At 36.8% G+C, this 27510-nt stretch overlaps 1 protein-coding gene and 1 long non-coding RNA gene across 2 annotated transcripts in view; one reads left to right on the top strand and one right to left on the bottom strand.

The window, feature by feature from the left end:
• LOC135273996 (uncharacterized) overlaps positions 1–14451 on the top strand; it is an 84349-nt gene extending 69898 nt beyond the window's left edge. Inside the window, exons 4-5 of the long non-coding RNA XR_010341773.1 lie at positions 12634–12743; positions 13947–14451. This is a non-coding gene — a long non-coding RNA (uncharacterized LOC135273996). The remainder of the gene's footprint in view (positions 1–12633; positions 12744–13946) is intronic.
• CYP2C76 (cytochrome P450 family 2 subfamily C member 76) lies at positions 1413–26732 on the bottom strand. The gene is made up of 9 exons (XM_012439626.3): positions 26502–26732; positions 22172–22334; positions 20614–20763; positions 18209–18369; positions 16809–16982; positions 15736–15877; positions 13483–13670; positions 2712–2853; positions 1413–2064 (listed from the first exon to the last, which is right to left on the bottom strand). The coding sequence occupies exons 1-9, from the start codon at positions 26667–26669 to the stop codon at positions 1883–1885; spliced, it is 1470 nt and encodes a 489-aa protein (XP_012295049.2). The 5' UTR covers positions 26670–26732; the 3' UTR covers positions 1413–1882.
• Between the last annotated feature and the right edge of the window lie 778 nt (positions 26733–27510).

Raw genomic sequence — 27510 nt, 5'->3', positions numbered from 1 at the left:
CAGAAAGCTTTGATGAGCAGTGACACATTTCTGAAACATAAAAAGCTACACAAGCTTAGGAAAGATCTGAGAAGGCCCTAAGCCCTCAACTCTATGTAACTTTGAGAGTCTATGAAAGCAGGACATTACCTTTCTCTAGCCAAAAATGTCTGCAGATAAGAAAATGTTTAGGGGGTTATTTAAAACAAAACTATGACCTTATTATAAATTTTCAACTGTAGGTATATTCTAATCCTTGTCTGCAAACCTTCATTATGGCCTTTTGGCTTCAACTGAAGTAAAAGTGCTTACTTGGTCTTTCTTACCTGAAAAGCTCTGAACTCCACTTAATGTCCTCTAACTCTGGAAATTTGCCAAAAATTCTTTCCCAATTCTAAAGTTTCTAAAAGAAATTTTTTATTCAACATTTCAGCCTCTCAGCTCCTGTTTTCAAATCAGCAATTATTTCAAGTTAAATTGCATAAAATATCAGGCTTCCCAATATGAATTTTCTAAACTCTCTGTTATCCTATCTCTACAAACTTTTACAATTTTACTATTTTCCATAAAAATACATACTTGCATATATATGTGAGAAAGAGATGGGTAACTGAGAGGGAACAACAGAAAGAGAAACATATAAGCAAAGACATTTAGTACATGTTATTTCTTAAAAATTTCTGTCATTACACTGAAACGTTATTTGTAGATGACAGGATTTTCTACTTGAAAAATCCATGAAAGATAACCCAAAATTACTAAAATTACCAAAGAATTTAATCTTCAGTATTTACAAGGATTTGGGGAAATAGTCTTTCTATTATATTCATGGTAGAAAAGTAAACACATATGTAAGTTTTAGTAAATTATATTCCAGTATTTATGAAAGGTAAAAGATTCTATACATTATGGTACAGCCATTCATATCTATAAAACCACCTTGAAGAAATAGTATAAGAACAGTATAAGATGTATGCATCTAGTAGAATTTGTACTAACAACAGTTCAAAAATAACCTAAACATCCTTGAAGATGGAAATAATTCCTAAACTATGGAATAGCCGTCTAATAGGATATTGTGAGCTATGTTTATTTATATTGCTTCTTAAAATATCTATGATGTTATTAAATGTCACCTCCAAATCACAGCTATATTCTACATACACAAATAAAACACACACATGTATTTCTGTTTGTATATGTCAAATACATATTCCCTTCTTCTTTGCCTTAATAAGTCTGTACATCTGTGTGTGTCCATGTATGTGTGTATTTAACCACTAGGGGAAAAAAAGAAAAGATATCCTGAGACAGACTGGCTAATTCAAGTTTATCTCACATTATTCCCTTTGGCTGGAATGAGCTTCCTTTCTTTTTTCCCTACATGTATACACATACACATACACAGCATATATATGCAACACATACACATATACACATGTAATTATATTTTAATAAACACTGGGAAAAGACAGAAAGTATACAAGTTAATCTGTCAAGACATCATTCCCATAGGCAGATAGGAGTGAGAGATTAATAAAGCTCATGTTTTAATACTTTTAACTTTTTTTAAAATTTCATAGGATAATTTCTGATTTTTCATTTGTGGCAGCAAAGCCAAGTATGGCATTTATAGAGTGCTTTCCATTTCATATGCACTACAGATACAATGTAGGATTATGTTACAAGCAGAATTTTATTGGAGATTAAAAAATAAATTTTCTTTCATACAGGGTAAATTGGAATGGATTTTGAAGGTTGGGTAAAATTAAAAGAGATAGGGCTCAGAGATGGCCTTCCTGCTTTTAAGGAAGGAGTAGAGGATGGCTGACACACAAGCCAGGAAACAGCTGGCTTTTTCACATGAGACTGAAGGGCCTTGCTCTAGCAGCCTGACATTTCATCAGACTGGAATGAAACAAAGCTTATAGAAGGGTGGTACAGAGCCAAGCCCTTTGTGAACTGGGGTGGTGTCAATATCCTTTGGATCAACCAGAGGTTTCAAGGTAAAATTCTGCAAAATGGTGGTCAGGATTAAAAACAGCTCCATGCGGGCCAGGCCTTCTCCAGCACAAGCTCTTTTTCCTAAAAGTAACACACAAGTTCATTACTCATTTAATTCTGGAGCTGAGTTAGCACACAGAAAGGTTTAAATTAATATGGAATGAAGAAATATATTAATGAATGAATAATGAACCTACAGCTTTTTCTACTTACACCCAAACCTGGTTTCATTTTTTTAGCAGCTATTTCTGGGTGGGTACTACATGAAAAATCTTTTTTGTACATGCACATTAGAACTGCTGTGCTGCAACTTGCCAGTGACACCTTTACACACACACACACATATCTATCCTAACTAGCATGATACACAACACTGTATCTACTTCTCCATATACTTCTGACCCTAGACTTGACAAATAAATATATTTATTCATTCTCATCTGGATTCTAAAGGATAATCAATCCTGCCACATACCTGCTTTTAAAAAAATGGTTGAGAGCTTATTATTGCCAGCTATAAAAGGAAATGTCACCAACTGGCCACAGGCAATTCTTAGGGAGTCATTTCTTTCCACATCTTCCACCCAGTTCCCCTCACCTTAGCCATTACTAATCATTCACCACTCCATAAACAGACAGGCAATTTCAAGAAGCCTCCATGCAGAGCACTTCCTAATCTCACCTGACTCCTAATGTACACATAAAAAGAAAAAAGAAAGCTTGCTTGCCTACTGAAAAAGCCATGAAATAATCACTCTTTTTAAAGTTGCCACTTTCATCCAGGAAGTGGCCAGGGTCAAACTTCTCTGGATTGGGAAATTCCTTGTCATCGTACAGGACAGAAGTCAGATCTGTTAATACTGTTGTGCCCTGAATGAAAGAGAAAAAGATAAGTCAGATAAAAATACAGTGTTCATGGGATGCAAAAGCCATAGATAAGAAAGGCTGACATTTTGTATGTGTGGATTCTGCAGGGATGACTATGGGACTTGAGTTTATGTGGTTTTTACTATCTACAAAGAGTCCTGCAACCAATTCCCCATGAATTCCAAGGGAAGACTTTAAATTAAAACCTGTCAAAAGAAACAACGAAGGTGATCAATAAAACTAAGGGGAATTTCATCAAGTGGATATAAAAATTATAAATGTACATGCACTCAACATCAAAGCACTTAAATATATGAAGCAAATATTAATAGACCTAAAGGGAGAGACAGACTCCAAAATAAGAAAAGAAAACACCCTATTTTCAGCAATAGACAGATCATTCAGACATAAAAATCAACCAAAAAACAATAGTGTTAAACTGCTCCTTTGACCTGACTTAGTAGGTATTCACAGTACTTTCCACCCAACAGCTACAAAATATACACTATTCTGAACAGTGCATAAAACACTTTCCAGTATAAATCATATGGTAGCCACAAAACAAGGTATAACAAATTTTTGAAAGTAAACTCAATCAAGTTTTTCCTGAAAACAGTGCAATAAAACTAGAAATCAAGAACAGAAAGTATACAAATACCTAAAAATTAATCAACATGTTTATAAAAAACCAATGAGTTAATTTAAAAAATTAAGAGGAAATATTTTACAAATTCTTAAGACTAATTATAAGGAGAGTACAATATACCAAAACCTATGAAATACAGTAGAAGCAGTGCTAAGAATGGAGTTTAAAACAACCCTTAAATCAAAAAGAGAACGATCTCAAAATAACAATCTGACACTACAACATAAGAAACTAGAAAAACAAAAACAAACCAAATCCAAAGTAAGTAGAAGCACAAAAATAGTAAATATTGTAGCATAATCAATGAAATACACAATGAATATAGGAACTAGGTAAGATACAAAGAAGTCAATGAAAGAGAGAGTTTGGGGATGTTTTTTGAAATGATAAGCAAAACTGACAAACCTTCAGTTAGACTATGAAGAAAGAGGGAAGATCAAAATAAGTAAAATGAAAGACAAAAAAGAGCCATTACAACTGGACCACAGAAATGCAAAATATCATTAGAGACTATTATTAACAAATACATGCTTACAAATTAGATAATCTAGAAGAAAATGATAAATTTCTGGACTCATATAATGTACCAAGATTGAATCACAAACAAATTAAAAAACCTGAATAAGTTAATAATTGAGTCATGAAATTAAATTAATAATAAAGATCTCCCACCACAGAAAAGCCAAAGACTATTTTTTTATATTCACTGCTGAATTCTACCAAATTTAAAAACACCGAGAAAGTTTATTTCAAATCCTTCCAAAAAAGTGAAATGGAGGAAATACTTCCAAACTCATTCTATGAGGCCATTATTCCTCTGATATCAAAGACACAACAAAAAAAAGGAAAACTGCAGGTCAATGTCTCTGAAGAACATAGATGCAAAAAACCTTAACAAAATATAAGTAAGCCAGACACAATGGCTCACGCCTGTAATCCCACCACTTTGGGAGGCAAAGGCAGGCAGATCACCTGAGGTTAGGAGTTCACGACCAGCCTGACCAACATGGAGAAACTCCATCTCTACTATAAATACAAAATTAGCCAGGTGTGGTGGCACATGCCTGTAATCCCAGCTACTTGGAAGACTGACAAAGGAGAATTGCTTGATCCCAAGAGGCAGAGATTGCTGTGAGCTGAGATTGCACAACTGCACAACAGCCTTGACAACAAGAGTAAAACTCCGTCAAAAAAAAACATGTATACAAGCAAACTAAATTCAACAACAAATCAAAGAGATTCTTCAACATCATCAAGTCGGATTCATCCCAGGCATACAAACGTGGTTCAACATACACGAATCAATAAAAGAGATAGATAATATAAACAAAAGGAAAGACAAAAACCATGTGAACATCTCAATAAACACAGAAAAAGCATTTGATTTAATTCATCTTCCCTTCATGATAAAAACATTCAAAAACATGTATTGAAGGAATGTACTCCACCATAACAAAAGCCATGTAGAACACATCCACGACCAACATCTTACTGAACACGAAAAAACTGAAAAAACATTTTATCTAACACTTGAAACAAGACAAAGATACTCATTTTTACCACATGTATTCCACATAGTACCAGAAGTCCTAGTGTTCAGGTAAGAAAACAAAAGTTAAATATCTAAGAATAAATTTAATTGAGGAGGTGAAAAGTCTATACAATGAAAATTATAAAACACTGAAAAAAATGGAAGACTCAAATAAATGGAGATATCCTTGTTCACTGATTGAATTCCTAAAATATTCATACTATCCAAAACAATCTACAGATTCAATGCACTGCCTATAAAAATAAACATGACATTTTTCACAGAAATAGAAAAAACAACCTTTATATTTGTGTGGAACTACAAAAGACCCTAAGTAGACAAAGTAATCTTGAGCAAAAGGAACAAAGCTAGTTAAGGCATACTACCTAACTTCAAAATATATAACAAAGGCCAGGCATGGTGGCTCAGGCCTGTAATCCCAGCACTTTGGGAGGCTGAGGCAGGCAGTTACTTGAGGTTGGGAGTTCAAGACCAGCCTGGCGAACATGGTGAAACACCATCTCTACTAAAAAAACAAAAAATAGCCAGGCATGGTGGTGGGCGTCTGTAGTCCCAGCTACTCAGGAGGCTGGGGCAGGAGAATCACTTGAACCTGGGAGGCAGAGGTTGCAGTAAGCTGAGATCGCACCACTGCACTACAGCCTGAGTGACAGAGTGGAACTACATCTCAAAAAAAACAAAAACAAAAACAAAATACACAAACACACACACATATATAACAAAGTACCAAAACAACATGGCACTGACATAAAAAGAAAGGCACAGACCAAGAAAATAGATGAGAAAGTCCAGAAAGGAGAAGGGATCCAAGATGGCTGATTAGGAGCAGCTCTGGATTACAGCTCCCAGCGAGAGCATGGAGGGTGAGTGGACGCTGCATTTCCAGACGGATTTTTATTGCCCACAGACCAGGAGATTCCCAGGCAGAGGAACCTCATGGGTCACCAGTGCAGCTGTTTTGGCTGGCGCAGCGGGTGTCCGCACAAAATACACAGGTCCAGGCACTATTTTAGCTGGTGATTGGAGAGCCTGGGAGACAGAGTCACCCGTTCAACTGATAAAAAGGGGACTGAAACAGGGCGCCAGGCCAGGAGATTCCCAGGCGAAAAAGTGCCACAAATCTGCAGTGTGGCTGTTTCAGCCAGCGCAGTGGGTTGCCACATGGGAAATCACACAGATCCTGGTGCCCTTTCAACACGTGACTGAAACACCTGGGAGATAGTCACCTGTTCAACTGAAAAAAAAGGGACTGAAACAGGGAGCCAGTCCAGGAGATTCTGGGGCGAAAAAGTGCCATAAGCCCCCAGTGCAGCTGTTTCGGCCAGCGCAGCAGGTCTCTGCACAAAATCTCACAAAAATCCGGGTGCCTTTCCAACTAGTGACTGGAACTCCTGGGAGAGAGAGTCACCTTTTCAACTGAAAAAATGGGAACTGAAACAGGGAGCTAGGACAGGAGATTCACCGGCGAAAAAGCACCCCGAGTCTCCAGCAGCTGTTTGAGCTGGTGCAGCGGGTCTATGACAAGAAATCACACAAATAAGGGTGCCATTTCAACTGGTGACTGGGATGCCTGGGAGACAGAGTCACCCATTAAACTGGAAAAAAAAAATGGGTCTGAGGCAAGGAGCCAGGTGATCAGGCTCGGACAGTCCCACACCCAAAAAAATCAGCAATCTGAAATGCTCTGGATTGAGAGTTTCACAGCAAGCACAGCTGAACCCAGGATGGTCCAGCTCTGTGGAGGAGGGGCATCCACCATTACCAATGCAGTCCACCACTACCGAGGTAGTCCACCATTGCCATGGCGGCCCACCATTGCCGAGGCTGTCCACCATTACAGAGACGGGCCGCCATTGCTGAGGCAGTTCTAAATATACCCCTATAAACAGGACTGCAGGGAAGTTCACACAGCAGCAGGGCAGAGCCCACAGCAGCTCAGCAAAGCCTCTACAGGCAGACTGTGACTAGGCTGCCTCCTAGCTGGGCAGGGCAGCCCTGAAAAAATGCAGCAGCATGACAGAAACTTATAAATAAAGTCTTACCTTCCTGGGACAGAGCACCGGGGGGGAAAAAAGGCATTTATAAGTTCTGCTGCAGCAGACTTACATACCTGCCCAGCAGCTCTTAATGGAACAACAGAGCTTACAGCTCAGCACTTGAGCTCCTATAAAGGACAGACTGTCTCCTCAAGCAGTTCCCTGATCCCCCTATATCCGAAGAGACAGCTCATAAAGAGGAGCTCAGACTGCAATCTGGCGGGTATTCTTCTGGGACAAAGATAGCAGAAGAAGAAACCGGTAGCAACCCTTGCTGTTCTGCAGTCACTGCAGGTGATCCCCAGGCAAGCAGGGCCTGGAGTGGACCTTCAGCAGTCCTACAACAGAGGGCCTTGACTGTTAGAAGGAAAATTAAGAAACAACTTCATCATCAACAAACAGGACATCCACTCAGAGCCCCATCTGAAAGTCACCAAATAAAAAGACCACAGGTAAATAAATCCACAAAGATAGGAAGAAACCAGTGCAAAAAGGATGAAAACACTCAAAACCAGAATGCCTCACCTCCTCCAAGGGATGACAACTCCTCACCAGAAAGGGAACAAGACTGGATGGAGAATGAGTCTGATGAATTGACAGAAACAGGCTGCAGAAGGTGGGTAATAAGAAACTTCTCTGAGCTAAAAGAACATGTTCTAACCCAATGCAAAGAAACTAAGAACCTTGAAAAAAGGTGTGACAAAATGCTAACGAGAATAAACAGCTTAAGAGGAATATAAGTGAATTGATGGAGCTGAAAAACACAATATGAGAACTTCGTGAAGTATACACAAGTTTCAACAGTCACACTGACCAAGCAGAAGAAAGGATATCAGAGGTCAAAGATCAACTCAATGAAATAAAATGAGAAGGCAAGATTAGAGAAAAAAGGATAAAAAGAAATGAACAAAGTCTCCAAGAAATATGTGACTATGTGAAAAGACCTAATCTACGTTTGATAGGTGTACCTGAATGTGACAGAGAGAATGAATCCAAGCTGTAAAATACTCTTCAGGATAAATCCAGGAAAACTTCATCAAGCTAGCAAGGCAGGCCAATATTCAAGTCCAGGAAATACAGACAACACAAGATATTCCTCAAGAAGAGCAATCCCAAGGCACATAATCATCAGATTCACCAGGGTTGAAATGAAGGAGAAAACACTAATGGCAGCCAGAGAGAAATGTCGGGTTACCCACAAAGGGAAGCCCATCAGACTCACAGCATATCTCTCAGCAGAAACTCTACAAACCAGAAGAGAGTGGGGGCCAATATTCAACATCCTTAAAGAAAACAACTTTCAACCGAGAATTTCATATCCAGCCAAACTGAGCTTCATAAACAAAGGAGAAATAAAATCCTCTACAAACAAGCAATTAATCACAGATTTCATCACCACCAGGCCTGCTTTACAAGACCTCCTGAAAGAACCACTAAACATAGAAAGGAACAACCAGTACCAGCCACTCCAAAAACATACCAGATGGTAAAGAGCATTGACAAAATGAAGAAACTGCATCACCTAATGGGCAAAACAGCCAGCTAGCATCAAAATGGAAGGATCAAATTCACACATAACAATATTAACCCTAAATATAAGTGGGCTAAACACCCCAATCAAAAGACACAGACTGGCAAATTGGATAAAAAGCCAAAACTCATTGGTGTTCTGTGTCCAGGAAACCCATCTCACATGCAAGTATACACAAAGGCTCAAAATAAAGGGATGGAGGAAGATTTACCAAGCAAATGGAGAGCAAAAGAAAAGCAGGAAGTCTCTGATAAAATAGACGTTAAACCAACAAAGATCATCAGAGACAAAGAAGGACATTACATAATGGTAAAAGGATCAATGCAACAAGAAGAGCTAATGATCCTAAATATATATGCACCCAATATAGGAGCACCCAGATACATGAAGGAAGTTCTTAACAACTTACAAAGAGACTTAGACTCCCACACAGTAATAGTGGGAGACTTTAAGACTCCACTGTCAATAACAGACAGATCAACGAGACAGAAAATTAACAATGATATCCAGGACTTGAACTCAGACCTGGACCAAGCAAACCTAATAGACATTTACAGAACTCTCCACCCCAAATCTACAGAATATACATTCTTCTCAGCACCACATCACACCTACTCTAAAACTGACCACATCATCAGAAGTAAATCACTCCTCAGCAAATGAAAAAGAATGAAAATCATAACAAACACCCTCTCAGACCACAGTGCCATCGAGTTAGAAATCAGGATTCAGAAACTAACTCAGAACCGCACAGCTTCATGGAAACAGAACAACTGGCTCTTGAATGTTCACTGGATAAACAATGAAATGAAGGCAGAAATAAAGATGTTATTCGAAACCAATGAGAATGAAGACACAACATACCAGAATCTCTCGGACACATTTAAAGCAGTGTCTAGAGGAAAATATGTAGCAATAAATGCCCACATGAGAAGCAAGAAAAGATCTAAAATTGACACCCTAACATCAAAATTGAACAGCTAGAGGAGCAAGATCAAAAAAATCCAAAAGCTAGCAGAAGACAAGAAATAACCAAGATCAGAGCAGAAATGAAGGAGATAGAGACATAAATAAAAACCCTTCAAAAAAATCAATAAATGCAGGAGCTGGTTTTTCGAAAAGATCAACAAAATAGACAGACCACTAGCCAGATTAATAAAAAAGAAAAGACAGAATAATCAAATGGATACAATAAAAAACGATAAAGGGGATATCACCACAGATTCCACAGAAACACAAACCATCATCAGAGATTATTACAAACAACTCTATGCACATAAACTAGTAAACCTGGAAGAAATGGATACATTCCTGAACACTTGCATCCTCCCAAGCCTAAAACAGAAAGAAGGTGAAATCTTGAACACCCCAATAACAAGGGCTGAAGTTGAGGCAGCTATCAGTAGCCTACCAACCAAAAAAAGCCCAGGTCCAGATGGGTTCACAGCTGAATTCTACGAGACATACAAGGAGGAACTGATACCATTCCTTCTGAAACTATTCCAAACAATCCAAAAAGAGGGAATCCTTCCCAAATCATTTTATGAGACCAACATCATCCTGATACCAAAACCTGGTAGAGACTCAACAAGAAAAGAAAACTTGAGGCCAATATCCATGATGAACATAGATGCAAAAATCTTCAATAAAATACTGGCAAACCAATTGCAACAGAACATCAAAAAGCTTATCCACCATGATCAAGTAGTCTTCATCTCGGGGATGCAAGGCTGGTTCAACATACGCAAGTCTATAAACATAATTCACCACATAAACAGAACCAAAGGCAAAAACCCCATGATTATCTCAATTGATTCAGAGAAGGCCTTTGACAAAATTCAACAGCGCTTTATGCTAAAAACTCTCAATAAACTAGGTATTGATGGAACGTATCTCAAAATAATAAAAGCTATTTATGACAAATCAACAGCCAATATCATACTGAATGGGAAAAAACTGGAAGCATTCCCTTTGAAATCTGGCACTAGACAAGTATGCCCTCTTGCACCACTCCTATTCAATTTAGCATTGGAAGTTCTAGCCAGAGCAATCAGGCAAGAAAAAGAAATAAATAGTATTCAATTAGGAAAGGAAGAAGTCAAATTGTCTCTATTTGCAGATGACATGATTGTATAGTTAGAAGACCCCATAGTCTCAGCCCAAAAATCTCCTGAAACTGATAAGCAACTTCAGTAAAGTCTCAGGATACAAAATCAATGTGCAAAAATCACAAGCATTCCTATACACCAATAAAAGACTTAAAGAGAGCCAAATCAAGAACGAACTGCCATTCACAATTGCTACAAAGAGAACAAAATACCTAGGAATACAACTAACAAAGAATGTAAAGGACCTCTTCAAGGAGAACTACAAACCACTGCTCAACAAAATAAGAGAGGACACAAACAGATGGAGAAACAGTCCATGCTCATGGTTAGGAAGAATCAGTATCATGAAAATGGCCATACTGCCCAAAGTAAGTTACAGATTCAGTGTTATCCCCATCAAGCTACCAATGACCTTCTTCTCAGAACTGGAAAAAAACACCTTAAACTTCATGTGGAACCAAAAGAGAGCCCACATAGCCAAGTCAATTCTAAGCAAAAAGAACAAAGCTGGAGGCATCATGCTACCTGACTTCAACTATACTACAAGGTACAATAATCAAAACAGCATGGTACTGGTACCAAAACAGAGAAAAAAAAAAGCAAACAAGAAAAAAACAAACAAGTCCATTCAATAGTGGACAAAGGATATGAACAGACACTTTACAAAAGAAGACATATATGAGGCCAACAAACATATGAAAAAATTCTCATCATCACTGGTCATTAGAGAAATGCAAATCAAAACCACATTGAGATACCATCTCACACCAGTTAGAATGGCAATCATTAAAAAATCTGGAGACAACAGATGCTGGAGAGGATGTGGAGAAATAGGAACACTTTTACACTGTTGGTGGGAGAGTAAATTATTTCAACCATTGTGGAAGACAGTGTGGCAATTCCTCAAGGACCTAGAAATAGAAATTCCATTTGACCCAGCAATCCCATTACTGGGTATATATCCAAAGGATTATAAATCATTCTACTATAAGGACACATGCACACGAATGTTCATTGCAGCACTGTTTACAATAGCAAAGACTTGGAACCAACCCAAATGCCCATCGATGATAGACTAGACAGGGAAAATCTGGCACACATGCACCATGGAATACTATGCAGTCATAAAAAACGATGAGTTCATGTCCTTTGTAGGGACATGGATGAACCTGGAAACCATCATTCTCAGCAAACTGACACAAGAACAGAAAATCAAACACCGCATGTTCTCACTCATAGGTGGGTGTTGAACAATTAGAACACATGGACACAGGGATGGTAGCATCACACACTGGGGTCTGTCGGGAGGAAATAGGGGAGGGACAGTGGGGAGTGGGGAGCTGGGGAGAGATAGCATGGGGAGAAATGCCAGATATAGGTGATGGGGAGGAAGGCAGCAAATCACACTGCCATGTGTGTACCTATGCAACAATCTTGCATGTTCTTCACAAGTACCCCAAAACCTAAAATGCAATAAATAAAAAAAAAGAGGAAACAAAAAAATTAGAGTTTCTCCATACAACCTCCCTCTTTGCCTGCTGCCATCCATGTAAGATGCAACTTGCTCCTCCTTGCCTTCCACCATGATTGGGAGGCCTCCACAGCCACGTAGAACTATAAGTCCAATAAACCTCTTTCTTTAGTAAATTGCCCAGTCTCTGGTGTGTCTTTATCAGCTGCATGAAAATGGACTAATACAAATGTATTTCAAAATAGCTAGAAGGGAGGTTCTTGACTGCTCTTATCACAAATAAATGATAAATGTTCAAGGTAATCAAGATACTAATTATCCTGATGTAATCATTACACAACTCATACATGTTTCAAAACATTATGTTGTTATCCATAAATATGTACAATTATTATGTGTCAATCATAAATTATAAAAAAAGAATTGATGATGCTCACAGGCTAATACAAAGGAGCCAGCAAGAAAGGAGATGATGAAGAGGAAGGAAGAGAAAATAATTATCTAAGGAGGATCATTGGAAAAGTAAGACAGAAGGGATCCATGCCACAGGTAAAATAGCTTCTATTAGATCAAAAGACAGTCCTTCTGTCACAGCAACTACATGAGAGAGAATCAAAGGGTGTGAATGTAGCCAAGTAGGCATTAGAAGAGTCCACTTCCAATGACTGTGAGATGGAAAAAAAGGTTGCCTAATAAAAAGAAGATAATGAAAGATTGAAAAGAGTTCTAGGTTGAAAGATATAGTGGAGCAAGTTGAGTTACCATTATAAAGCAGGATTATTGGGTAAGATTCATTTGGCATTGATCAAAATTAAGCCAACACATTTGGAATTGATGATAACAATATCAACCTGCTGGGCTGCATGGTCTTTTCCAGCAGGGATCAGTAGCCAAAAATCAACAGGGAGTAAGGAGACCTTTGTATTGGACTTTTCACAAGTAAGTGATAAGGAAGGTAGAGAAGGAGGTGGGGATATAGGATACTGATTAATTGGTGGGAGTAATAAAACATAAAATTGAAAGCAAAGGACAGGATAGCACATTGGGCCAATGGACAGGCAGAGTGTGGAGCTATCAAAGCACTGAAAATCCTGTGGGAGTCTAAGCACTATCATATTTAGAAATGTGTATCAAAAACTAGAAGAAAAGAAGTATGTGGTCACAGGATAGGATGCCAGAGTTATGACTGTGCCATACCTGTAGAAGATTAGACAATCTAAAGTTCTACCACTATGACATTTGATGGCCTAAGACTCCTAAGGAAGGGTATAGACATAGTATCTCTCACCTTTGGAATAAAGTACTCTCTAAAACGAGTATCTTGAGTCACTGCATGGGGCAGGCTGATGGGGATGAGGTCAATATATCTCTGGATCTCATGCACCACGGCATCTGTGTAGGGCATGCGGCTCCTGTCCTGCATGCAAGGGCTTCGGTTTTTGCCGACCACTTGATCAATTTCTTTCTGCACTTTAGCTGGCAAGGCAGGAATCAGAATTTAGGTGAAATGAAAAAAAAACTTGAAGTACCACTTGTTTGATCCTTTCATCACTGTCCCATTGTCATTTGAAATGGGCAGATGGAATATTACGTTACCACCTCCACAGGAATGAAAAAAAAAAACAGTTTGCATTTCTTGGACAAACTGAAAGTTCATTAGATACTTAAATATATGCAGGTATGAAGTACAATTGCATGATGACATTCAGTTCTCAACTCTGATTCCCTACTCTGTGTACTTTTTCTTGACAGATTCAAAGATCTGGGATTCTGAAGAATCACTGAAGATCATGTAGTTCAACCACTTTATATATGCCAATTTTTCTTAAATATTTAAGTTTCAATAATCTAAGAACTACACAGTATAGTTCAGGAAACGCTTAACAAATAGAAAAATATATTTACTTGATTCAGCACAGAAAATTAGAAATTAACATTTATTTAGAAAGTATTACTAATATAGGATGAACATACTGCACTATTCATTGTATTACTTTATAATTCTTCAAAAAATTCTATGTGTCAGGTATTATTTTATATATTTTACAAAGAAAAAAGTCCAGAGAAGTAAATAAATTTTCCTTAGAATGCTCAGGGAATATGAGGTCTTTCCAGTATTATCCCCTTTGAACAGATAAGGGATCAGAGATACGGAGAGTAGTCATGTGTCTGCAGGTCAAACAAGCCATCTATTAGTAGGATCAGAATTCAAAGCCACTGCTATGAAAGTCTATAACTCATTTTTCAAAATAACAATGCCACACTGCTGCTTTAGTTAAATGTTTTTTATGTACTAGCTGAAGAATCTGTCTTTGTAATAGAGCATGTGCAAATTCTGTAGTTTGATAGCTATCAAAAATAAAACAAATTTGAGGCATGTTTTAAATATCCCCTTCTCAGGCTGAGAGGCTGGAGTTTTATATAGAAGAGAGGGGAGACATAAAGTGGTCAGGAACTAGTAATACAATTGAAATGCTCAATAGAATAGCACAGTAAAAGATGAGTATAGAAAGGAAAGAAAAATATATGTGGACATGACTTAAGAAAACATCCAACTGGAAAATGAAACTGGGAGTGATAAGGAATATAACACAGAGTATTTGCAATGTGCAAAAGATTGAAAGGTTTGGAGAGGAATGTCATATACAAATTCTGGTCATAATCAACATAGGTCTTATAAAAGGGAAGTATTTGGCTAACAAAGACTGGGTCAAATGAAAGAAAGAGAAGCACCATATCTCACAATGTCACAAAATAAATTTGCGGATATGCTTCTAAATTTCAGTACTCAGAAAACATCTATTTATAATGGGAGGGCAAAAAAACCTTAAAGGGGAAAATTTTGGTGCTGCTATAATGGAGATAAGCTTCATGAGGTTTAATCATACTAAATATGTCTCAATGCACCAAATCAAAAACCATGATACAGTAGTGAAAGAAACATCCTCTTAGATGAAGACTCAGTAAAAAAGAGGTGGAAAAATGAAAAAGTTAAATTTGAAAGAGAAATTATGTTTATGAGGAAAAAATGTGTCTATCCAAAAGGGTTTTCTAGAAAATAATGTGGGAGAGGGCGTATAACCCTTGAGATTGAGTCGTTTGGTGGAGAAAGATTCTAACTTTATTGAATGAATCCCTACATTGCAGATGCATTTCAGTAGAAATATCTTTTGATGAAAATATATTTATCTAAACATGGAAGGCACATCAAGTGAGAACTGTTGAGGGAATGAGAAAGGCTAGTTCTTTCCAGATCCTGAGACAACTCTGTTACTGCAACTGCTCCAACCCAAATCAAGAATACTGCACCATAGCAGGGAGAATAATGACCTCTGCCCTTCAAATCTCTGTCATTAGTTAAACATTTTATTCTCTTTTTATACTATGAACTAACTTGAATTGAACCCAACCAATGGTAGGTAGATGCACTAATGAGAACTTTTCTTGTACATTGCGTTGGCAGGTAAATGGTGGGATGGCTATCAGTGTTTCTGTCCATTTTTACCTGAAATCTGATCCTGCCCATCATCTCTGATCATACCTGAGATCTCAGGGTGCTTCAGCAGGAGCAAGAGTCCGTATCTCATTGTGGTGCTCGTTGTCTCTGTCCCTGCAGTAAACATATCCCATATGGTAGCAACCAAGTTGTCCATAGTAAATTCAGACTGTTTATTGTGTTTTTCCTAGCAATGACACATTAGAATTACTTAATAAATAAAAAGCTTGTCAAGTAACACAACACTGTTCAATATGACATTAATACCTGGCAAATTAAACCAGACATTAGGGTGTGCTATGGGTAAAGATTATGTGAGGTGAAGTCTTAGTATTTCTGTTAAAATATAATTGGAGTTATAAAACTTCAAGTCCTTTCTGATTCTTCACTTTCTTACTCCCTGGAGCCAATCACTTCCCTTTGTAATTTCTTTTAAACATACTTTTTATTAAATTATCACTGCTAATCACTGTCAAATCTAGCATCTATTGTCTATTCATCATGTCTAATTTTTCATTCAAAAGCTTCTGGAACTAAACACGCCCAAACTACAGCACTATTTCCAACTCCATCAGTCATTACAGCCACCACTGTTCCTCAATTACAATCAAGATAGCCTCTTTGAAAATTTCACAAACTTGATTACTACACTCAGCATCTCCTGGAACTATTTTCTCCTCCCTGTTTATCTAAGAGTTTCCTCAAATCTACTTCATCTGTGAATGAATATTTCTTAGAGATTTTCAAAAGTCAGTCTTTCTGGGTTCCTATCCATTCCTGTGTTCCCTCATTAGTTACATCTTCTGTTCATGGAACCATGATATGTTATCACCAGTCTTGAATGGATGTGTGCTTGTGTGTGTTTGTGTGTTTTGATCTGCCCCCAGATAAAGAACCAGCTTTAACATGGTAAACATAAAACTTAAGTCTTTCAAAGTGAGAACTTAGAAATATCCCAAGACACTCAATATGGCTTACACAGGTAATAGGATGAACAATGAATACACTTTAGAACAGAGAATTTGTTTTCATATCTCAGTTTTACCAGGAAAACCAAAGCATATCCATGAGGCATGTCACCCACAATGATAAAATAGTAAATCAGGATCACATTATACCTTTTCCATTTTAATCAGAAAGTAGTCAATAAAGTCTCGAGGATTACTGATATCCAGAGATTGTTGATGTTCTTTTACTTTCTCCAAAATAAAATTTGTTTGCAAGGCATAGTTTTTAAATACCGCATTATGACTTCCTGGGAGAACCCGTAAAAAGGGCAAAGCATTGTAGAGCTGAAAGAAAGAAGAATCTTTCATTAATTTATTCACTAAACACAGACCTTATTATTTATCAGACACTGGCTATATGCTAAGTAGAAAAAGATGAATAGACATGGTTCCTGCCCAAGAAGGCATTCAGAATTTGAAGGACAGAGCACTGAAAAAGTAGGTAGAGACAGTATGCACAGGTTAAAAAGCAACTTCAAGGTCAATCACATTAATGTCCTTACCATAACTCTCTGAAGGAAGTCAGGAAATTACTCCTGTTGTCACCTCTCTTCAGATGAGGATATTGAAGTTCATAAGGTTAATTAACAATCTGACCACACCGAACTAGTGATCTCAGAGCTAATACCCTCTGTTCATACCAGTATACCCAATACATGTTTTACCAGGGGATAGTCTAAAAATTTATGAAGATGCATACTCATTTGTTATAATGAAGAAATAGTACATATATATATATATATATATATATATATATATATATAGAGAGAGAGAGAGAGAGAGAGAGAGAGAGAGAGAAAATATTTAGGCATTCCAACCTGAAGAATGTGCATATTTTCCAGACTCACTCTTTTGCTGGTCCTAGGGTTTACAGAACATGTTTTAGACAATACCCGAATGACCTAATAATCTTGGAAGGCATCAACATTATATATTGAGGCTGGCAACTTGAATCAAACTAGATATGGAATAATTAAATCTAGATTCTAGATTCTGCTTGTTTATTGATTTAGCTAGGCTATTTTGGAAAATATACCTAATAGCTCTGGGTCAGTTTCCCATTCCAGTAAATGAAAGACATTAGATTATTTATTCTCTAGGGTCCTTTGAAGGTAGGACACATCATAACTTGATGATCAGTATAGAATTTTAGTTGTTAATGATTGTAAAACATAGGTTACTAACATTTTCTGACTGTGTACTTTAATAAGAAATACATCTTAAATCACTATCTTCTATATCTGAGAATCTAAAAAAAAAAACAAAAGTTTTAACGAAACAAATCTTGCTATAAATGAAGCACTCTGAGATTATATTTTTTCTATTCTATCTCATTTTGTGTTTTCAGTTTTATTGCATTAGATTGATTTGATAACTCACTAATGGGCTGCAAATGAGAATTTGAGAAGCATTACTTTGAACATTTTTAAATAGGGCAGAGAGACGGGGTAGGTATGAGCAATAGATAAGCTAGAAAACTATTACACATTCAAAAAGAACCTTGAGCTTACCTGTATCCAAGGGGTGCTCACATTTTCAAAGTTTTCATTGAAATACTTGAGCAAGGTTTGAAATTTCTGATCACTGTAGTCAAAACGATTCTGAAAAATGATGGCACTGATCACATTGCAGGGAACACATCCCAGAAGAAAAGTGGGATCACAGGGAGATGCTATAAACAATACCAGTCAGAAGTTAGTACATAATTTTCATATAAATCTAATATTGACTGTTTAAAATAGTTCAAAATGATTGACTTCTAAGATGTTTTAGGAATAGAAACTACCTGAACATGCCACCATTACTATAAACTTCAAATGCCTAAATAAAATGTGTTGTGCTTCTCCAAATAAAACTGTCTAATCCAGACAAGTTTACTTATATAAATTTGCCCAAAGAAGCCTATTTATATCATTTTTGAAAATGTTCTAATTCACAAGAAGGTATACAAAATAAAAAGAAGCCATTTAAAATATCTTTTAATGTATGGGATTTAATTGTCGGTGTTGATGTGTCCTCGCAATGCCAACAGAAAACTAAATAATGTAAAAAGAAAATCAAAACACTGAAGAAACTTGAAATAGAATATTACAAAACACAGCTGAAAAATAAAGTTGTCTTTTTTAAAAGATAAAAATGAGAGAAATTGGAATTATAGAAAAATACATTGTGGGTAGAAATAGGTTTCCTATATGCAATAAAGACCATGGCCTCATTTTTTGATGTTCCACTGGTAGAAGTTTTGAAGACTCATGCTGAACTCTTCCCCTTCAATCCCATCTGGAAAAGCTGGGGGAAAAAAATGCCTAAGGGTTCCCTCCTCTGGCACAAACAGGAATTTTAAGCCACACAAACTGTGTTCCCTCCTATGGAACAAACAGGAAGTTTAAGCCCTGGCCTGCACACAGGAATCTTCAACCCAGCCCTAACCCCTAATTGCCACAAAAACTTCATGCCACTATCCTCTCCCTGCTCTTTCAATGTTATTTTGGGACCTGGTTGGGTATCATCTTGCTGTTCATTGAAAGCAACACTATGTGAGTAATAAAACTTTCACATCCTATTGGTATTTGTGTGGCATCATTAGTGTAAACATCTAAACCAGATTTTGGATGAGAAATAATGTCCCTCCTGCCTGTGTGTGGTGACAACCACAACCCTACAACTCTAGAAGAAAAATGCAAGCTGAGATCAAAAAGTAAAAGTTACAAGGAAAATTAGCTCTTCTCATACGAAAATAATTTCCAACTGTTAGGGTTATTGGTGATGAAATGGGCTTCCCCAAAAGTGTGAGGGGATAATAACTAAGTGGAATCAAGCATATTTGGGATGATCATAAATCAGGAAGTTGCAATAAGGCAATAGTCACCATGGGAAAAGTTGAACTAGTTAATAATAAGTTCTGCTTCAATACAAATTAAGGATACAAATAATTTCACAGATAATATGTACCAAAACCCAATTTTCATTGCTCGATCAATTCTATTTTCAAATTTTATTCAAAGAAAGCAGTCAGACATTAAAAACAATTAATATGGGTTGCACTTTTGTATAGTATGAGCATGAAAAACTAGAATCAACTTATCTGGACAAAATAGAGGATTAGTTAAATAAACTCAGGTAAGTCCAAAATAATGGATTACTCTACTATCCAGCTAATAATGTTCTTGAAAACATTGACAAGTTAGACACATAAAAATATTTATTCAATGTATGAGATTATAAAAAACCACATGTATCTTATGATGCTGATCCTACCCCTTGCCTGCCCTGCCTGCTCCTTTCTTCCCTGTCTCCTCTCTCAGCCCTGCATGTGCACACACATATCTAGATGCTGCAGGAATCTGTGCTGCTGTGGTTCTATTTCTTCATATCCACACTCCTTCATGAGAGGTGAATTGCAGCCCTACACTTTGGAGGTAGTTAGCAACCCCTGCATTGTTCTTAAATAATTTACTAGAAAAGTTACCTAAATTTTAAGCTTATGTGGCCAAGACTGTTAGCTGACTCCCAAAATTCATGTTCTCTTTGTGTGCAGAGTAAACCACATTTTCCAGCTTCTCTTGCAGTTAGGTATAGCCCCATTACTAAGTGGTACGTATGAGAGAAGTTATGTGTGTGACTTCTATGCATGGCCCAAATAGTATTTGCTCTTTAACTTCCCCATTTCTCCTTCCTCTGTCACACAGAGGGATGAGCCATCGACAACACTGAAAGACATTTGCTGAAGGTATCAAAGCCCAATTAACCTGGTACCTAAAAAGATTATTATTCCAAACACTTCACCTCTTAATTACGGTTATACAAGCAAAAAGTAAACTATGATTCTTCAGCCATCATAATATTTTGTAGTCTATTTACAATACCATTTATTCTACCCAAATAATTAGTGTTAATTATACGCAGAAATAAACACCATTGGTTTTTTTCAATGCTGCCACCAGACACAAGGCTTCCTCTTGAATTCGGTCTTCAATTGTTTTCTTCCCCATCCCCATATTCCTCAAAACCATGAGAGAGAAACGTCGGGTTTGCTTCCATCTTTCTCCATTGCTAAAAACAACTCCTATCAACACAAAAGAAAAAAGAGAAAATATACTTCATTGTCATGAATACGAGCTGAGAGTTCTCATCTCAGGAAATGATACTGACATTTCAGCAGGGATATAAATATAATGGTGTCAGCTTCAGGAATTCCCATTGAGCCCTCCCTTACCTGCCTCCTCTCTTAACCCAAACTACTATTTAACTGTCAGGATTCTCAGTTTTGCATATTGCTAAACTATTCTTTATCCACCAGCTTTACTAAAACTCAAAATAACTCTGTGAACTGAATGTTTTGTCCCATTTTACAAGGATGCTAAAAATCATAAAGGCAAAATGCTCTATGATCCCACAGCAATAAACATGTTGAGTCCTAGTCATACGTTAATTTTCAGGGCTGGCTTTTCAGACTGTAAGTGAATTTTAGGAGAAACAACAAGAGGGGGGATTTCTCAGGATAATGTAAGACAGCACTTTTTCTTTGGAAGGAATCACCTAACAATCCATTCCTCAGATAAGGGGTATAGTTGCTAAAGAGATAACTCACCCATTTAACATTTCCCCTCTATTTGTTAACTCTCTTCCATGAAATATGGAAGGAAACACCAAAGAAGTTCACTACTAGCTGCCAGAGTCAAGACCAGATCAAGGGGAAAATAAGCTCATACGAAATTTTTCCAGGAAGCCTCTTAGAGAACAATGCAGAAGAGGTCAGGACCCCATTCAGATCATATCTCTGTTGGCCAGAACCCTGTGATCCACCAGAAGACTGGACAGTTTAAGGCTAGCTTTAAAAACAAATAGAAGAAAGTTGAAGTACTTAATCAAATAAGCTTTTTCTAGTATCAATTCTGCTACATACTCACTATATGTTTCTCCATGATCTTTTCAGAACACATGTTTGCTTTATGCTTTGTATTCTCTTGGATTCTAGTATTTTTCATGCTTTTTTAGAATCATATTTGAAGGTAAAGATGGACATTTTCCAAACCCATGTGGTTCCATGCACACAATTCAAGCTTCCTAAACCAATCTCTGCATATCCATGACTAAGATCAGGAAGCAAAATATTTGGTGAATATGATCATTTGGTGATTTTCCTCCTCTCTCTCATCTCTCTGTTGTTTTTCCATTATTTTAACTGACCATAATTTACAATGAACTTGTCTTTGTAATGAATTCATAGAAAATTAGTGGTTAGATGGCTTGTTATCATTGAATTTAATGTTTAGTGGGATCAATGTGTCACTTTCACAAATTTTAAATATAAATTAATGAGCCTTTATAGAAAAATTATTCTTAGCCTCATACAGAAAATATGAAGTGTGTTTCATAAATTTTTCTAAATACTTATGATTTATAAATTTCTTAGAATTTCTGAAGTTTTTACAACTTACAAACCCACACATATACCCCAAAGGGAAGCATACCTAATCCTTGGGTAATTCTGTCAATCACTGGAAAACTTCCTCGGCCAGAAAATTCTTCTCCATGATCAATCAGTGCTTCCTTAATTGCTTTGTATCCATGTAACACCACGGTGGGCTTCATGCCAAAATAAACAGTGAACACAGGGCCATAATCTTTTGCTAGCTGGAAAAATAATAGCAAATGCAAGTGAAGTGTGAATTTCAAAAATAAATTGTAGATAAGTGAGGGAAATATTTTTAATCTTGCTGGAAAGATATTTCAACATTCATCCACCTATTATATAAAATGTAATCTTTTAGAACCAATTATTTGATAAGAAATAAGTATTTGAATAGTAATGATCATTATTTTATTAGTAATAATGATATTAGTGTATCAGATTCAATATTTATTTTTCTTCAGCCCCTACTATATGACAGGGGGCATATTATGCATTTTGTTCCGATTATATTATTAATTTTTTATGCCAAACTAATAATTATACCAACTTTCTCCTTTTTTTCTTACAGTTAGAGTAAATCTGTGTTTCTTTTTTGGATTAAGGGAAGCCCATTTCCTTTCCTCAGGTGTAGTCTAATAATTGTCCATCATTGTTCTCTATAATTTCTTTTTAGCACCAGACAGTGCCATGTTTTTATAATGCATAACATAGCAGTGTGGTCTTAGATATTTCCCAGCTTAACTTGAAGATAGATGCAGCCATATGACTAAGTTTCCATGAACTGATGTAAACACAAGTGTTGTGTTAAAATTCTACATTGGTGCATAAAAGGTAATTACTTCCCCTTCATTTCTGCCCCACCTATGTGTTGAAATAATAGAATGGAGATGCCTCTACTGTGACCACGCAAATGAGAAAAACAGTCTAGGGGCACAAGGTACTAGAACTACAAAGATTAAAACAAAAAAAAAAACTAGTTATCTGAAGGACATCATGGAGGAGAGGCAAGTCGCCAGCACTCACCTAGAGACCCTTATGTGAAACACAAATAAACTCCTATCTTTTTTTAGCATCATCTTTCTGTAATATCAGCTTATGTGGTATCCTAAATGATATAGGATTTACACTCTTTTAACTTGCCTATTGTAAAACTGTTTTTGCTGCCCTAAAAATACATTCTACAAATGAGAGGAAAGACCCCCCTCCCCTCCTCCCTCTTCCTATCCTCCACCTCCTCCTCTCCTCTGGATGGGAAGGAGGGTGAAAAAATAAAATAAAATACCAAAGAGCTGGGAAGATGACTCCCCCTTTTCAGTTCCTAGTGTCTCTGCTATCTATAAGCCTTGAAAGAGTTGTAAATGAATATTATCATTACCAGCCAGAGCCCAACACTGGGTCATGCCCCAATGTTTGCATGATCTAGGCTCCTTCCTGGAAATATCTCTGTCAAATAATAATTTACTGCCTTTGTCTTATCTCTGTAAGCCCTCTTCCCTGTCTGTTCCTACTCATACTGCATATGAATTAGCAAATCTATGAAGCCAAAAGATTGTAAGGTCGGATATCCAGCAAATGAACAATGACATAGCTTTGCCTCAGTTTCCCCTTTAGCATTGTAAGCCTATAAAAGGGGAAAGAAGCTGCTTCTCCGGAAGTTCAGTAAATGAGGCTGTAGACCCCTGCAGCTCCCAGCTGAATAAAAAGCCATTTCCTTCCTCAGTTTGATGTTCGAGAGGTTTGTTCCTTGCTGCTCCTGCTTCAATACTAGAACTAAAAAGATTAAAATAAAAAAACTAGTTATCTGAATGACATCATGAAGGAGAGGCAAGTCACCAGCAGTCACCCAGAGATCCTTATGTGAGACAGAAATAAATTCCTATCTTCTTTTAGCATCGTCTTTCTGTAATATCACCTTATGTGGTATCCTAAATGATATAAGATTTATACTCTTTTAACTTGTCTATTGTAGAACTTTTTTTGCTGCCCTAAAAATTTATTCTACAAATAATAGTGACCTTTTCACAAGGAAGATGTAAACATGACTGTCCTTTAAGCATGTTTATGACATCATATTGCTCTTATGATAAAAATCAGTGTTCTTTACATCCATGCAAAGCCTACATGTTCTGCCCCCCTGCTTCCCTCTCTGCTCTCAGTTTGTACCATATTCTTACGTACTCTCTGGACTACAAACACATTGGTCCTCTTTTCAGGGTTTTGGGGAGAGAAGTGTAAACTGAAATTAAAATTCAAAGCCCCCCCCCTCCAACCGAGCCTGCCCACTCTTACCACAAGCAATCTAAACGGACTTCCTCCTCTAGACCAGGTCCCTCCAAATTTAACCTGAAAGACTGATTCAGGCCATGATGGGAAGGGGGCTTGAACATACCTTATTCTGCCCTCTTCCTTTTTGGAATTCAAGAAAAGCTGACCAGAGCATTTAACATCAACACAGACTTTTACAACCTATTCTCTCTGAAGAATGCTGCCTGGAGGCTTCATCTGCATGTTAACACTTTGGTCCCCATAACCTCTTATCATAACCCAGCCATTCCTTTCTATTGACAATAATTCTGTCAACCAATTGCCAATCAGAAAATTTTAAAACCTACTGATATCCTGGAAGCACTCCCCCAACTTACCGCTTCAAGTTGTCCCATCTTTCTGCACAAACTAATGTATATCTTAAATGTATTGACTGGTGTCTCCTGTGTATATATTAAAATGTATGAATGTATAAAATCAAGTCCTGCCCTGACCACCATAGGCACATATTCTCAGGGTCTCCTGAGGGCTGTGCCATGGTCCATGGTCACTCATATTTGCTCAGAATAAATCTCTTCAAATATTTTGCAATTTGACTCTTTGCACTGACAGAAGCAATTCTCCCTCAGATTGAAAACACATGAAATTGGGTTTTGTTGATATTTTATCTGTTTAATTCCTAATCATTCTTTACATATCAGCTCCAACTTCACTTCCTCAGAGAACCCTTTGCTGACTGCTCCTCTAACTGGTTAGTCCCTTGAAACTACATGGTCTCTTTCTACCACGTCCCTGTTACATAGTTTGTAATCATAACTTTACTTGCATTGTTGGTTCATAAATACATTCTCCTCCTCTAAACTGCAAGTTCCATAATGTTAGGGTCTTTTTAAATTTTTTTTTGCCATTGAAAATCTTTAGCATGCACCACACAAAGTGTGGAGCATAATTACTTCTTCAATGTATGATATAATTAAGTAACCTGTGCAAAATATTTCTTATTAATATCTTAAAGAAATGGAATTTAAAGCTTACAGAGGTTTTAATCCTGCTTAAATATGTGAATTAACAAATGGACAAGCTGGGGTGCTGACACAATCTCTTTAGATTCAAAGCCAAGGCATAGGAAGAATGAACTTCCAGAGACAGTGTTCTGGTAACTGGCTTTCTCAAGGAAAAGACAGATTCCAGATCATTCTTTCAGGCTTTAGAGAGCAACTGCTATGTAAACAACTTGGAGTAGAGAAGTTATTGACTCATTTATTGAGAACTACAGTATGAAATATGAAAGATAAAAACCCTTAGTAATTTCCTTGATTTCAATTCATCTGTACTTTAGGAAAATTTAGTGTTGTGGCTCTGTAAATCAGTGCTTATTTAAAAAACTGAAAGCTGTTCCATTTTCACTAGCATTTACCAGAAAATAGTTACACAAAAAGCAACCTGGATTACAATATCAACAGAGAATTTCTGCTCCTGGTAATGTCAACAATCATAACATGGATCAACGATCTTTGCAATGTTCCAGTGGTGGCAGGAATGACTCCCATCTTGGGCAACTGCTGCCATGTTGAACTGCTGATAAACTTTGAGATCAATAAGGAATTGCAAAAAACATTTTCTTCACAAACAACTGGGCTCTCAACATATACAATACGAGGAAACTGGTCCTAATCTTTGAGAATACTTTGTATATAAGTTGTTTCTGATTCACTGATACAAATGCACTCTTGTACTAATGACTGATGGTGCATTGTTTGTTTAATCCACCAGTAAAGTAATCTGACAAACAATTTATATAATCTAAATGAATTCCTTTGTAAATGAAAGTCCCTATATTCCTCTTAGCTGTTATAGTCTATAACTGCTTTCCAGTTGAAACCTCCATTCTGGAGTAAACACTTATTTGCTTCTGACTTGCAGATTTCTTCATTTCTTTTAGATTTACCTATCTCATTTTCTTCTATCTGTCTACATTCTAAAGTCATATCTGTGTGTCTAATGAACAGCTCTCTGTAAAGGTAACTCTATAAAACTTGGAATCTGGTGCCATATGTTGCTTGGCTATCAGGCTATCTGACTTACTCATTGCAGAAAACTAAAAGAAAATTAGTCATACTTACCATGCTTATGGATTTGCTGATATTCTTACTGTATAACTGTCGAATATTTCCAACAATGGGGAGAGGAGTTGGGCCAGGTGGGAGTTTCCCTTTGGCATTGCTTCCATTCCACAGAAAAAGAAGAATCAGACAAGAAAGACAAATGGCCAGAATGATAAAGAGATCCATTGATGTACTCTGTGAAAATGCAGTTGAAAGACAAGAGTCTAAAGATTTTGTAAAGACAAAGTACAAGGTTCTCAACAATTATGTACTAAGACTTTGAACTTTGGATATTGATTTTTTTTTTTAACTTTAGTACACCTTGAACTGCTGGTGGAATTAAAAACAAAAATTCAGTTCAGTATTGATTCATTCTTAAGTTTTTCCAAAAATAATAATTGAATAACTCTCACTTCTGTATAAACAAGAAAAAATAAAATCAAAATTAATACAAAGAAGAAAATAATAAACTTCTGCACAGAAATAAATGCAGTAGAGACTGGAAAGTAATTAAAAACATCAAAAAAACAAGTTGGTATTTGAAATGATGCAGAAAATTGATGAACTTTTAGCCAGAATACCTGAGTAAAAAGTGAGAAGACTCTGTAGAAAATAAAAGTGAAAATAAAAGTGAATAAAAGTTCCTCTTCAACGCTTTCTTCTTAGCTTATTAAGGATGAATAATAGCTTCTTCCAAGGTTGATTTACTTGAAAGTCTTTTATTAATAATCCTAAGTAGCTGTTGGTTATAATAAAGAAATAGGTATATTCTGTGTTCCTAGTTCTTATACTACAGCCCACATATTTGCCCTGTGACATGGCTGGATAAGCCCAGGCATGCCTCAGCTCATAGTTAATTCCCCTACCTTATTTGGACATGTTATTGCTTCTTTAAGTCTTTCATAAATGACTTCCTCTTTTTCTTTGTTCTCTCTTGCCTTTACCATTTTAGAAAAAGTTTTGAGTTATTAGCCAATTAATATAGTTTAGATTGTAAGGCCCAGCTCCAGTCAATGGAGGTAGGCCT

The sequence above is a fragment of the Aotus nancymaae genome, unplaced genomic scaffold, assembly GCF_030222135.1.
Source record: "Aotus nancymaae isolate 86718 unplaced genomic scaffold, 86718_ANA_hifiasm-v0.15.2.pri h1tg000010l, whole genome shotgun sequence".
NCBI classification, from domain to species: Eukaryota; Metazoa; Chordata; class Mammalia; order Primates; family Aotidae; genus Aotus; species Aotus nancymaae.
This window is presented reverse-complemented; position numbering and strand designations above follow the sequence as displayed.

What these genes read in the sequence shown, in the direction of transcription:
- CYP2C76 (XM_012439626.3), bottom strand. Translation starts at nt 26,669, where the DNA reads ATGGATCTCTTTATCATTCTGGCCATTTGTCTTTCTTGTCTGATTCTT. An exon ending in AGCATTGAAAAAAACCAATG is followed by an intron (nt 18,370 to 20,613) that starts GTGTTTATTTCT and finishes TATTGTTTATAG; the next exon opens with CATCTCCCTGTGATCCCACT. An exon ending in TTCTGATTAAAATGGAAAAG is followed by an intron (nt 15,878 to 16,808) that starts GTATAATGTGAT and finishes TGTCATTGCTAG; the next exon opens with GAAAAACACAATAAACAGTC.